Genomic DNA, 13772 nt, shown 5'->3' with positions numbered 1-13772 from the left:
TCTGTCTGGCGAGCGCACGCGCCCTATAGCAAAAACCTCTCCCCCCCCCAAAAAAAAAAAATGTCACCATGTCTAAAGTTTTTCTTCCAATTAAGAAAAGTGCCATAAACACTAATAGAAGCAAGGGGGAGTTGTCTCCCAGCCCAACTCTGCTGAATCCGTCCAGACCTCAGGCAGAGTCAGCCGGCAGGTAAACCAATCACACCAAAAGGTGTAAATCGGAACCAGAAGCCCTGCAGGTTCTAAGGTGCTCCTCCACGTGCCGCAGTGACACTGTGACAGGCTGTCCCACAGCAATGCCTGGCCTCAGCCCAAGCGCTGGCAGCAGGACGGTCTGCCAGCACGCCCAAGCTATTCCTGCACCCAGAAAAGAAGACACCTGCGCATAGCAGATCCTCTTCACCCATCCCTCTGACTCCTGGCAAGGAAAGGAGTGGTGAGCTTGCTGGCTTTGAGGAGAAGAGCCAAGTCGGCCATGAGGGGTCCAGCCTCCTGAACCTCCATGCCACCTATGGGTCCAACACCCCACCTCTGACTGCTGTTACAACAGGGATTAAATTTAAACAAGAGGCCAAAAAGAAACAAGGGTTGAAACCCTAACACTCTGTAATCTTTGGTTTGATTTCAGATACTGAATTTCTGCATCGTTGGTTTACATAGAAGGATAATTGTATTTTGCTATATGACTTTCTGAACTTTCTTCAGAGATACTGATAAGCTATTTAAAATCTCTTTAATCCTTTTTGGGTCTTGATTTCATGGTTTGGTAGGCAAGCCTACAGGGCTCAGTCTAGGGTTAATTAGTCGCTATTCTTGAAGCTAGACAACCCTAAGGACTCTACCTAATGTTCCATGATTTTTCACCTTTTCAGTCTGGCTGGTGGGAGTAGGTGTTATTCCTTCTGACTCTTTCAGGTGTTCGTTTCCCAGGCTCAGGAGGTTTTCTTCCACACACGTAGTAAACGGTCCAGGGCTGAATACTCGAGGGGAGCTCTTGGCAGATCTGCGGGGTTTGTCCTGATGCAGCGCTCTCATTTCTGGTACTTTGTCCTGTGGATGGAAGTTTCTTTGGCCTCTCAGGTCTATGTCTTCAATTGAGGTAGTCTGCAGGCTCATCCTAAGTCCTGTCTTTTCACCGTTGCCTGAAATCTCCCGCAAGGCAGTAAGCTGGGTCACTGTGGGGCTCACCTTGTTTCTTGTTGGTCCGTGAACATTGTGTTTCATTGCCTTATGTTCAGCGTCTTAGAAGTAATTTCTCAAGCATTTTGTTGTTGGTTTAATTGTCCCAGCTAGGAAGGCAAATTACCTTCGTATTACTCTATTTTGCTGGAAAAATGGTCATAATTCTAATTCTTTTTGTCTTTATTATTATTATTATTGTTTCCATTTTAAAACCAAATCTAAGGGTTTTGTGGGTTTTACCTTGTATTTTTTTTTCTAATCAAAATAGGGTCGTGAGGCAGCAAATGGCGTAGTGATTGAGGCAACGGCCAATGGTCGAATGACAGTTCTCAGAACTGGCAGCTTAAAAATCATGTTGGGTGCATGTGTGTGTGCCCAAGAGGAGAATAGAGAATGGATTAGGACGTGCCAACACCCTACGGTGCCCCGACCCGCGGGACAGTTGAACAGGTTCCTTGGGGGAGGGAGTGAGAGATGGGACAAAAACACGCACACACAATACGAGATGCTGATCAAGTCGTCTTCTTCTGTCTACTTCCGTTTATTGAGGAGAAATGGCGAGTTATATACAGCTGGTAGGAACCAATTGGTTGCCAGAAATGCAAATGAGATAGAATAGCATGAACCAATCATTGATATGGGTGGATCTCTCCCGTTGCCTAGAAACCCAATCAAGAACAGTTGGTCACATGATTTCTGAGAAACGATTTGCTCAGTGAGGAAGTCAAGCCTAATGGTTTCCAAGATGGTGGATAGTTCAAGATGGCGGACAGCTCAAGATGGCTTCCGTATGCAGTGCTCGCCACACTACAGGGTTTTATTTCTCACTTTCTCTCCCATCAACTCCCACAAACCAATGTACTCTAAAATAAAAAAATAAATAAATAAACATAAAAAACAAAACAAAAACACAGAATCTCTACAAGGTTTAGGGAAAAATGACGTTCCTTTTCTCTTCTGTGGAAAGCAGACACCATGGCAGAATTGCACTCATAACAAGCACCCACAGTAGGTGATACAAAGCTGAGAAATGCATGAATTGGAGTGCACATTCCACGGGAATGAGAAAGGACTCAGGAATGAGGTTGACCAGGTGCCACTGAGGCTGTGCTAGTCGAGGACCTGCTAGGCCTTCTTCACAGACCCACACAGATCCTGATGTAGGAAAGGAAGAGATTAGAACGAACAGCTCACGTGAGTAAATCTGAATAGAGACGGACAATGAAATGATCCCAACCATTTCAGTGTTCCTCTCAGCGTGACTGCATGTCGCAACTCCTGTTTTTCTCACCCTAAAACCTACTGTGACGCACCTTGTGAGAACAGGAAACAGCAAAATGGTTACTTCTCTCACTCTCTGGTTAGTGGTGCAAACAGGGTATGAAAATGCTAATGTTAGTCAAAATGAGACCTTCATCATGTCCTCAGTCAAGAGACAGCTATGAGACTTACAGTTATTATTTTCTTTGTTAGCCCAAATTCTTTTGAATTCTCAGAAAATCACTGAGTGAAATTCACGCCATTGACAGTGACTCAGTCAGTGGAATCTGACCTGAGAAAGAACATATGTTCGCTGGTAGACTAGCAAAGTTGAAGGAGCTAAATTCATCCCCTGCCCAGGGTGTTAACACAGGACAAGAGAGTACTGTTTCGTAATTCATTTTCGGTGAGATTTTCTGCATACTCCTCTACGTGGTATGTGACTCGGTCTATGTATGTGATCAAGTGTTTCGGTCATTTTTTTTTGCCTGGCTCTTGTTTAACAAGGATATCCTTTATTCATTCCAAGACTATTAAAAATGTTCTACTATGTTTGTATTAAATGTTCCTAATGTTATTTAAAAAACTTACTTTGATCTCTAGTCCATCGTAAAATAAGGAGTGTGCGTGTGTGCGTGGGTATGTGCCTTGTGAAACTGGGATCTGTGTTACTTTTTTCTTAATACTGAGTCCATTGGCTCACCAGATTTATTTTCCTTCCCCACTGCAAAGTAAGTTATTCTATCTTAATATATTGCATGCTTCTATTTTCCTTCCATTCCTGATCTCTGAGAAAGACCAAAATATACAATCATACAAACCCAGTGGCAACCTCACACTAATGTTTAAGAAAGTAAAAATAATCTATCTAAATAAATCTTTTAAGAAATTTGTGAATTATACAATATAAAATCTAAAGAACACGTGAGTAAAAATAAATTTGCAAAAAAACCGCAAGGTATTTCAAAGACATTTTCTGTGATCCCAGAGCTGGCTGACTCCCTCTTTGCAAATAGTGTCAAAGTCCTGCACAGTTATGCTCTGAGGGCCGATTTTCAATTACTGGGGAGTTTTTGTTTTGCAAATATCTAATCTCCATGCCTTTGGAAGCTATGGCATTAAGGTCTTTACAGTGACCCATTGGAAGAAATGTTTTGGAGCGAAACCTGACAGGCCAGCGAACCCACTGAGACATTTATTACCCACAAGGGCAACAGCACCATCCGTGTGTTCCCAAACCATTTCCATTTTGTCTAGGGTGTAAAGGTCTGATGTGTGCACATGGCCTCAAAATGTTCATGAGAAGTACAAATTTGAAGCTGGCTAGTCTACATTTTCCTTACTAAATTTAACTAAAAAAAAAAAAAAAAGGTTGAAATTTACTCACAAAGGTTAGCGTAATTCTAAGGACTGAGATTTAACAGTCTATCTTTACTCAACGACTCAAACTATGGAACTGATTTTTTTCTGATACTGAAAAGTGGAAGTTAACAAATAGTATAATGAGGCTTTGGGAAATTGGCACTTAATATTTATGAACATGCCCAACCCAGATCCAAAAAGTTCATCTCCCAATGACATTCTACTCGTACTTTCTTGAATTGTAAAATGGACTGTTTTAGAGGTCAGAGTGGTGTGGTCCCAGCAACACAGTGATTCAGGGCTGTGCATGAGAAGTTGGAGCTCACCTGGCCAACTGTAGTGTCCCAGCCCCAGGGGCTAAAAAAACGCTTTGGGAGGGTGTGTGTCTCCAGGCCCCAAATTTTGAAGTGATGGAGAAAAAACGATTTTGGTGTAATCATGCTGCGGGATACTTTCTCTTTGTCTCTCATGCTCTGGCAACTGCATGTTCCCTCTGACAATTAAAAGCAGTAAGATTTGAATTTTTAAATAAGAAGAAATAACTCATTTAGAAATCATATTTTATTAAGATTTTATTTCATTATTTCTTCTCCCTCCCTTATAATCTATACTGATCATGTCATAGAGAATAAAGTTTAACTTTTCCCACAGTCATTTGTAATGCTCTTTTGCTTTTTTTCCAGTCTGTCTCCATTCCGTTTTTTACGTAGTGGGGAATGGTCCTTCTGTCAGCAGTTACAATTCTGTTTATTGTATAGGTAGGACTTTGCTTTCCAGAGAAAGACATGAGTTTCAGGTTGACCATTCAGAGAATGCCACGTGCCTACATGACACCCACTTGGCCAATCTGAAGTCACTGTCCATGTGGAAAGTGGGAAGAGGATGGATTTCCTACTCTGACTCTGAATATAAGACTCCAGAGGGGCCGGGGATTGCCTTTGCTGTCACCTGAGACACTCCACTGAGAAAGAAGTCAGTCCAAAGAAGGGCACAAGAGAGTCGTGGAGGCGAGAGTCCGGTGAGGACTTTGATTTCTTCCTCCCGCTGTGCCTCCTGACCATCCGTTGTCTGTGAGGCAGTGCAGCTCCTCTCGCATTTCAGGTGATTTGGCATTTCTCCCACTGCCAGCCAGACGTTCTATTGCTGTGCTCTGATAATACGAAATATCCCATACCCCCAGGATTTAATTGGTTAGTGTATTTGTAAGTTCTGGAAAATGGTCTATTCTAAGAATATGTAGTTCCTCGAATGTAGAATACTGACTGCTTCAATATATATTAGCTCTCATCGAAATGGTTATTATTATGGTTGTCACGCTTACTGTCATTTCTAGGAGCACATCTGATCTATTCATCCTTTCCCACATTTTTGGGTATTTATATTTTCTAATTTCAAATTTGGTCTGTCTTAAGTAAAACTTGAAGTTCATCTTTCCATAAGAATTATTATAGCTGAGAATTCTGGCTATAAAAATACTGGGGAAAGACTCAATTTTTTGTTTTTTAATTATATTTCCTAATTTGCTCACAAAAAATCATGACAATTTTTTCCTCATTAGAAATGTTTAATTGAAGGTCCAGCAGTTAGCATAATGGCTATGTCGCTGGACTCCCATGTAGTTGACCGTGGTTCGATTTTTAAAGTTTTTTAATTATATTTCCTAACTTTTTCTTAAAAAATCATAACAATTTCTTCCTTATTAGAAATGTATAATTGCTAGGGTTGGCAGGTGGCATGTTGGTTGAGGACACTGGGCTCCCACATGGTCAACCACAGTTCAAGTACCGGAGCTGGCAGCTTGCTTTCTTACTTTCTCTCTCTCACTCTGCCCCTCTCTGGTCATATTAAAATAAAGAAATAAAGTTAAATAAAATAATTCTTAAAAAAAAAGAAATGTATAATTGCTTATCATGCTCTCACCAGCATTGCATTTATAAAGTATTATAATCTTGCCAATTTGAAAGATACAATTTGAGTTTTTCCTTTTATGATTGAGGTTATATAATTATTACATGATCATTATCCACTGATGACTCTTTGTAGGATATGTCCCAAAAATCTTGCTTTCTTTTTTCTTTTTTTTCCCAAGGTTTTTTTGTTTTTTATTGTTGTTATACAGTGTAGCACACACCAGTGAGAGGGAAGGTGAAAATCACTCCCAAGGGGATGGCCACTCTGAAATCCCATCCTCTCCATTCTCCATAATATCTTCTTATTTATTTTCCTTTTTGGATTCTGGGCATGCATGCCCATGGGCCCAGTGTGATTTTCAAACGAACAGGTCCAGGACTCAAACTACAGTTGACCTTATAAAAATCCAGTTGCCTTAATCACACCAACTGCTGGCCCCTGCAATAGTGCTTAAAAAGATCTATTAAAGTGAATGAGGACCAGCAGCTGGTGTGGTGGTTGAGGTGCTGGACTCCCACATGTTCCATTATGTTTTGATTCCCAGACCTAGCTGCTTGCTTTCTCACTTTCCCTTTCTCTCTCTCTGACTCTCTCCTGTCTAATTAAACAATAAGAATGATAATAATAAATAAAATGAAATAAACAGTTCTTGAAAAAAAATCTGTTAAGTGCCAGCACTATAGTGCAGCAGTTAATTATGTGAGCCAGATCCCATTAGACCAACAAAGGTTCAAATACTGGTAGATCAGGTAACACAGTGGACACGTGTGCATGCAAGCCAAATTCATGACAGAATGGAGAAATGAAGGAGAGAGGACAGCTGTATATCAACCCCACCGAGAGAGGTCCTTTCTCCTTCTCCCTCTCGCTATCTCTCTGTGTGTGGCAAATGCAAGCACCCTCTGGAAATAAATAAATAAATAAATAAAATATTTTAAAAACTACAGTATAAATGAAAATGTATACTTTTTTCATTAAAGAATTATTTATTTAGGGACCAGAAGATGGTGTAATCATTACATCACTGGATTCCCACATAGTGGGCCACAGTTAGAGTCCTGGACCTGGTGATGTAACACACCAGGCACGTGTGCGTGGGTGCCCAAGATCCCGAGGGGAAAATGGAGGAGAGGAGATTGTGGTGTGGCCATCCCTGCTGGGGAGTGATTTCTTGCTTTCTGTGTTTCTGTCTCTGTATGTTTCTCTGGTGAGAGCACACACTCTATAGCAAAACTCTCTCTTTTTTAAGAAAAAGAATTATTTACTAAATTTTATTTATCATTATTGTTTTTCTCTTTGACTGGAGAGAGACACAGAGAAAGAGAGAAAAAGGGAAGGTAAGAAACCAAGCCTCCAAATCTGGGACTCAGACTGCAATCTACCATGTCACCTGAAGCCCCGTGCACATACTTTTATGAGAACAGACTTTGAGAAGTATGAAACCAAAGATTGAACTCATATGTAAAGGATTAAGAGGTTAGAGTTTGTTTTTAGAGGTTTTTGCTATAGGGCGTGTGCACTCGCCAGAAAGACAGAGACAGAGAGACAGAAAGCGAGAATTCACCCCCCAGAGGATGGCCATGCCACAATCCCTTCTCCTCCATTCTCCTCTCAATGAACTTGGACACGCGCGCACACGTGCCCGGCGTGAGTTTAAGCCACAGGGTCCGGGACTTGAACTGCGGTCGACTATGTGGGAGTCCAGCAACATAGCCATTACACTAACTGCTGGTCCCAAGAGGTTAGAGTTTTTAAAGACTGAAGAGGTGTCCAGTACAGGCCCTGTGCATGTCCTCAGAAGTCACAAAGGTGAGGCCACAGGACTTGAACTCTTATTCATGCATTTGCTGTCCTTATTCTCTCCAGCCCTAGATGTTACAGAAAGGGGCTGACTGGTGTCAGGGTGGTTGAGAAAGTGGGATTCCATAGGGGAGACTGCATGGTTCCAGTCCTGGCCTTCGTGCTGAAACATGTGTCAGACATGCATGCACACGTGTGTGCCCCAAATCATGAGAATGGATAAAAAGGGATTGCAGAATGGCCATCCCCCTGGGGGGTGATTTCTCGCTTTCTGTCTCACTGTCTCTTTCTGTCTGGCGAGCACATGTGCCCTATAGCGAAAATCTTTCCCTGCTGATTCCTTGACCTTAGACTCTTAGCTTCTAGAAATGTGAGACAATCCATTTCTTTTGTTTAAGTAACCAATTTTGAAGTATGATTTTATTTATAAAATTTATAATAATTAATTCAAATATTGTCTCTAAAGTACTTAGCACAGTACTTGAGGCTGTAGTAATTATTGAATAAAGTCTAGCTCCTTTTTTTATAGCAGCCCTAACAATCGAATATACAGGTAATTATACTTTTAATAATACAGTAGTAATAAATCAACAAAAATTCTGTACTGAGCAATAATTATTAATCAGTCCTGTGCTAGGTCTTTTGGTACCTTATTGAATTTTGCCCTCCCAAATGCTTCTGTGAGATAGGCATAATTATTATCCCCATTGCATAGATAAGGAAACTGAGGCTTACGGCTTACAGTTTCAATAGCATTCTCAAGGTCATACAGATGGAGAGAGGTGCAGTACAGATCTGAATCAGCCCATCTCAATGCCATAGCCTGTGGCCTGGTTTACTTTGTAACTCTGGAGAACCTCAGAGAGAGAAAGTCCATTGGAGTGATTCCAAACATTCACTTCCCATCAGCCTCAGTAAATGAGAAGCAAAAGGAGATACGGAAAGTGTGATGTTGACAATACAGCAGTTAAGTGGGAGAGAGGAGTCGAAATGGACAGGTGGTCAACAGGTCCAGGACTCAAACTACAGTTGACCTTATAAAAATCCAGTTGCCTTAATCACACCAACTGCTGGCCCCTGCAATAGTGCTTAAAAAGATCTATTAAAGTGAATGAGGACCAGCAGCTGGTGTGGTGGTTGAGGTGCTGGACTCCCACATGTTCCATTATGTTTTGATTCCCAGACCTAGCTGCTTGCTTTCTCACTTTCCCTTTCTCTCTCTCTGACTCTCTCCTGTCTAATTAAACAATAAGAATGATAATAATAAATAAAATGAAATAAACAGTTCTTGAAAAAAAATCTGTTAAGTGCCAGCACTATAGTGCAGCAGTTAATTATGTGAGCCAGATCCCATTAGACCAACAAAGGTTCAAATACTGGTAGATCAGGTAACACAGTGGACACGTGTGCATGCAAGCCAAATTCATGACAGAATGGAGAAATGAAGGAGAGAGGACAGCTGTATATCAACCCCACCGAGAGAGGTCCTTTCTCCTTCTCCCTCTCGCTATCTCTCTGTGTGTGGCAAATGCAAGCACCCTCTGGAAATAAATAAATAAATAAATAAAATATTTTAAAAACTACAGTATAAATGAAAATGTATACTTTTTTCATTAAAGAATTATTTATTTAGGGACCAGAAGATGGTGTAATCATTACATCACTGGATTCCCACATAGTGGGCCACAGTTAGAGTCCTGGACCTGGTGATGTAACACACCAGGCACGTGTGCGTGGGTGCCCAAGATCCCGAGGGGAAAATGGAGGAGAGGAGATTGTGGTGTGGCCATCCCTGCTGGGGAGTGATTTCTTGCTTTCTGTGTTTCTGTCTCTGTATGTTTCTCTGGTGAGAGCACACACTCTATAGCAAAACTCTCTCTTTTTTAAGAAAAAGAATTATTTACTAAATTTTATTTATCATTATTGTTTTTCTCTTTGACTGGAGAGAGACACAGAGAAAGAGAGAAAAAGGGAAGGTAAGAAACCAAGCCTCCAAATCTGGGACTCAGACTGCAATCTACCATGTCACCTGAAGCCCCGTGCACATACTTTTATGAGAACAGACTTTGAGAAGTATGAAACCAAAGATTGAACTCATATGTAAAGGATTAAGAGGTTAGAGTTTGTTTTTAGAGGTTTTTGCTATAGGGCGTGTGCACTCGCCAGAAAGACAGAGACAGAGAGACAGAAAGCGAGAATTCACCCCCCAGAGGATGGCCATGCCACAATCCCTTCTCCTCCATTCTCCTCTCAATGAACTTGGACACGCGCGCACACGTGCCCGGCGTGAGTTTAAGCCACAGGGTCCGGGACTTGAACTGCGGTCGACTATGTGGGAGTCCAGCAACATAGCCATTACACTAACTGCTGGTCCCAAGAGGTTAGAGTTTTTAAAGACTGAAGAGGTGTCCAGTACAGGCCCTGTGAATGTCCTCAGAAGTCACAAAGGTGAGGCCACAGGACTTGAACTCTTATTCATGCATTTGCTGTCCTTATTCTCTCCAGCCCTAGATGTTACAGAAAGGGGCTGACTGGTGTCAGGGTGGTTGAGAAAGTGGGATTCCATAGGGGAGACTGCATGGTTCCAGTCCTGGCCTTCGTGCTGAAACATGTGTCAGACATGCATGCACACGTGTGTGCCCCAAATCATGAGAATGGATGAAAAGGGATTGCAGAATGGCCATCACCCTGGGGATAGCTTTCTTACTTATCCTCTTTCTCTTTTTCTCTCTCCGTCCAGCAAGCATGTATATCCTCTACCAAATTAAAATACAAAACAAAAACAAATAAATGTCACAGAGGCTTTGCGTTCTTTAAGCCTATGTGCAGATCTCTGCAGCCTGTCACAGTGGCATCAGTCTTGCCCGGAGGACACTAAAGGACACTGATGAGGGAGTGAATGCAGGGGTGGGAGGTCTGGGCTGTGAAACAGTCACAAGGCTCCCACCCTCCCAACACCAAGTTAGTTGTTTTTCCTTTCTTTTCCCATTCTTTGCCCTCTTATGCTCTATTTTCCTATTCTCTCCACTTTCCAATGTGTGCCCCAGTATCTACCTGTTTAAGGTCAGCGTTTCCTACTTTTCCTACTCACAAATGTAAAACCCTGCTATGGAACCTGGAACTGGAGCTGCTCCATCTCCATCGCAGGAGTCCAGGGTCTCTGTGACTCCACTCTTAGACACCCACTCAGGCCGCCTCAGGGAGACTTACATCAAGAGCACACAGTAAGAAAACCCAGGACGCTGCTTCTGCAACAGCACAGCTAGGCCGCCTGGAACGTGGACCACTCTGTCATAGCGCTCAGTGGCTCAAAGACAGTCGTGGCACTGCCCTTTCAGGCATCACCGTGTTTCTGTTAGTCTCTTTTTATAGAGCTCAGAAGACAGGCTGGAGACAAATACAGTCTAGCCTCAGACAGGGAAACTGGACTGGTGGAGACCATAGAACAGCAGTGAAGGACAGAGATTGGGAATTAGATGGAACTGGGCTTGAACCCGGATCTCGCCAGAACTAATGTAAGATTTTAAGCAACCTTCCTCCACAGAGAGAGGTGGCCTACACCCTCAGAAACTGTACAAAAATTATGTCTTGATCACAGGATAGTTGGGTGGTGACGATAGGTGTAATTGCTTAGGCTTTATCTCTGCCCATTATGCTAGCTGCTGTAGCTCACTGTCATGTTTATTTTAGTTTGACTTCAAGAACCTATGTATCTTGGCTTCTCTAACTTGGGCCTGGCTTGACTCCTTCCTCAAGGGCACCTATGGCCAGATATGAGAAAAAGGAGAAAGGAAGACGCTAAGGAATTTTCTTCATCAAAGCTGGATATTAATGAAAAGAGGGAAAGTCACTGATGGTAATTTTCACAGCAAGTTCTCAGCTCCTAGGAAGGGAAGAGATACGCTTGTTCCCCACAGAGAGCGCCTGTGCCCCTCCTCGCCCTCGCCTCCCTCTGTCCCCACTGTTGTCTTGATCTCCTCTCTGCTTCCCTCCTGCCCTACAGCTCTCGTTGTCGATTCCTCAATCTTTCCTCTTTTCCTCCTGACTCTCTTTCTCGTTCTCCTCTCACCTTTCCCTCTCTAACCCACAGTCTCCAGACTGACAATAAGCCTAGTCAGTTCATTTTTGTTACTAATTCAGAGAAATTTAAATGGATTCTGAGTCATTGATTTTAAAAAGGTCCAGAATCTTAGTGTTCAGAACTGCAAGAGGTGGCAGAAGTGTGGCCTGCTCGGGAAATGGGAGCAAGCACATTCTCACAACAAAGCCTATTTCCTTGTGTCTTTCAGTCTCTAGAGGAAAAATGACAAGGATGCTGCTCACCGCACACCCCCTGCTCCTGCTGCTACTGCTGCTGCAGTCATTGAAGCCGTTGCAGTTTTTCAGGGAGGAATCAAATTTTTATTTACCTCCTGATGTAGAAGAAGAGTTTGAAGATTATGTGGAGGAAGTTTTGGGTACAGGGGCTACCCGACCACCTACGAAAGAGAAGTTCATAAGGTTTACCATTATTCAACCTGGAAGACCATTATTAGATAATTACTATTGTACTGATACAATCAAGGATAGAAATGTTCACCACAGGTTTAAGTGTGTGAAGGAACACTACTTTCTCCTGACCCCATATGATGAGCTGAAACAGTCTTGTCGCCACAGATATGTGCAATGTAAGAATGGAGTTAGGAAATGTAACATGAGCAAGAATCTAGTAGAAGGACTTTACTGTAAGTTAATAGCAGGAACCCAGATGCCAGAGTGCACGTTTGAGTCAACTTATAAGAGGGGATATGCCTTTATCACTTGTCAATGGGAAGATAGAATCCAAGAGCTTGTTCCTGATAATGTAGATGATATTAGCATGCCAACTGAAAATGAAATCGAGTCAGATGATTATATTTTACCAGAACCAATTGACCCTTCAGAAGACGACCTGGGTTGGAGCGTATCACCCTCTCCACTGTGATCCTTACAGATCAAGTTGAGAAATGGCCATTTTGATTCAATTCATGGTAATCATCCACTTCCTCACTTCCTCCCATGTTCCCTTATGCTACCTGAGTACAACATCAGTTTCACAGATACTGTTCTGAGATGTGGCCTCATGCCAGTCACACGTGTTGGCATATTTTAAATATTTATGTGCATGAAAGCCTGCAGTGAAAGGACAACCACACCACAAGGAACAGGAAACCCTTGCCTGAAGTTGCTCCAAAGACATAATTGTGTGATTCTGTAGTTCATCAGAAAGATTAAAGTGCTTCAACCTAGTGTGGTGGCTCTGCTATGGTTATATGGAGTTTCCAGGTTTGGCATTTTCCTTTTTTTTTCAGGAAGGAAGAAAAGTTGATATTTCCATTTAAAGAAACAAACTAGAAAAATATTTCAACAAATTGCTGAACCTATCAACACCCCCCAAAAAGTAAAATGTTTAAATTGGGAAAACAAAGCATAGTTAAAAAAAAAAAGAATCAATAATGTTTTACTCAAAAGTCATAAAATCCTATTTTGCTAGTTCAGTCTTATGTTCAAACTCCCTTCAGTTGAACATGCAGAGTTACTGTGGACCAATCTTCCCGTTTAAATTCTGAGAGTTAACATTCAAAGTTGTTGTTGATATTTCTTGTCCTTAGCATTAATTTGGTCATTTTCTTGTTTGCCTTTTGTTTTCTTATTTCTGTATGTGTCTTTAGTTTTCCTGGTTGAGCACTCCTTTCAGAACTTGAAGACTAGGTCTGCTACTGGCAAATTCTTTCAGGTCTTGTTTATCTGAGAATGTTTTCATGCTTTCTTTCCATATGAAGGATAATCTTGAGGGGTATAGTATTCTTGGTTGAAACTGTTTTTCACTAAACACTTTGAATATATGTTCCCATTGTTTCCTTGCTCGCATTGTTTCTGATGAGAGGTCTCAGGCTAGCCTTATTTATAAGTAACCTGATGTATCTTTCTTGCCAATTTAGTATCTTGTCTTTGTAGATTTGACCAGTCTGGCTATGATGTGCCTTGGAGAAAATCTTCTTGGGTTGATTCTATTAGGGGTCCTTTGTATTTCTTGGTCCTGGATATTTGAATGCCTCTCTAGATTTGGAAAGTTTTCTTCCAAGATTTCATGGAATAAATTATCAATGCCCTTATTAGTTTCCTCACCATCTGGGAAACTGATTATCTGGATGTTTGGGTGTTTAATGCTGTCTAGTATTTCTTGTATAGTATTCTCATTTTTTTGGCGGGGGGTTATTTTCTCAGGGTTTTTTTTT

The 13772-nt window shown here is 41.8% G+C and overlaps 1 protein-coding gene across 2 annotated transcripts; it reads left to right on the top strand.

Moving 5' to 3' along the window:
• The first annotated feature begins 4595 nt into the window (after nt 1–4595).
• LOC102478548 (inactive ribonuclease-like protein 9) lies at nt 4596–12783 on the top strand. 2 transcript variants are annotated; one of them, XM_006163080.2, is made up of 2 exons: nt 4596–4822; nt 11805–12783. In XM_006163080.2, exon 2 carries the CDS (start codon nt 11819–11821, stop codon nt 12476–12478), a length of 660 nt encoding a protein of 219 aa, XP_006163142.1. In that variant the 5' UTR covers nt 4596–4822; nt 11805–11818; the 3' UTR covers nt 12479–12783. The 2 variants fall into 2 exon arrangements, with proteins under 2 accessions (XP_006163142.1, XP_006163141.1); XM_006163079.3 differs by having other exon boundaries at nt 4689–4905.
• Nucleotides 12784–13772: the final 989 nt, after the last annotated feature.

The sequence above is a fragment of the Tupaia chinensis genome, unplaced genomic scaffold (genome assembly GCF_000334495.1).
Source record: "Tupaia chinensis unplaced genomic scaffold, TupChi_1.0 Scaffold141372_1, whole genome shotgun sequence".
Classification (NCBI taxonomy): Eukaryota; Metazoa; Chordata; class Mammalia; order Scandentia; family Tupaiidae; genus Tupaia; species Tupaia belangeri.
Note: the sequence above shows the minus strand (reverse complement) of the source record. Positions and strands in the feature narration are given on the sequence as shown.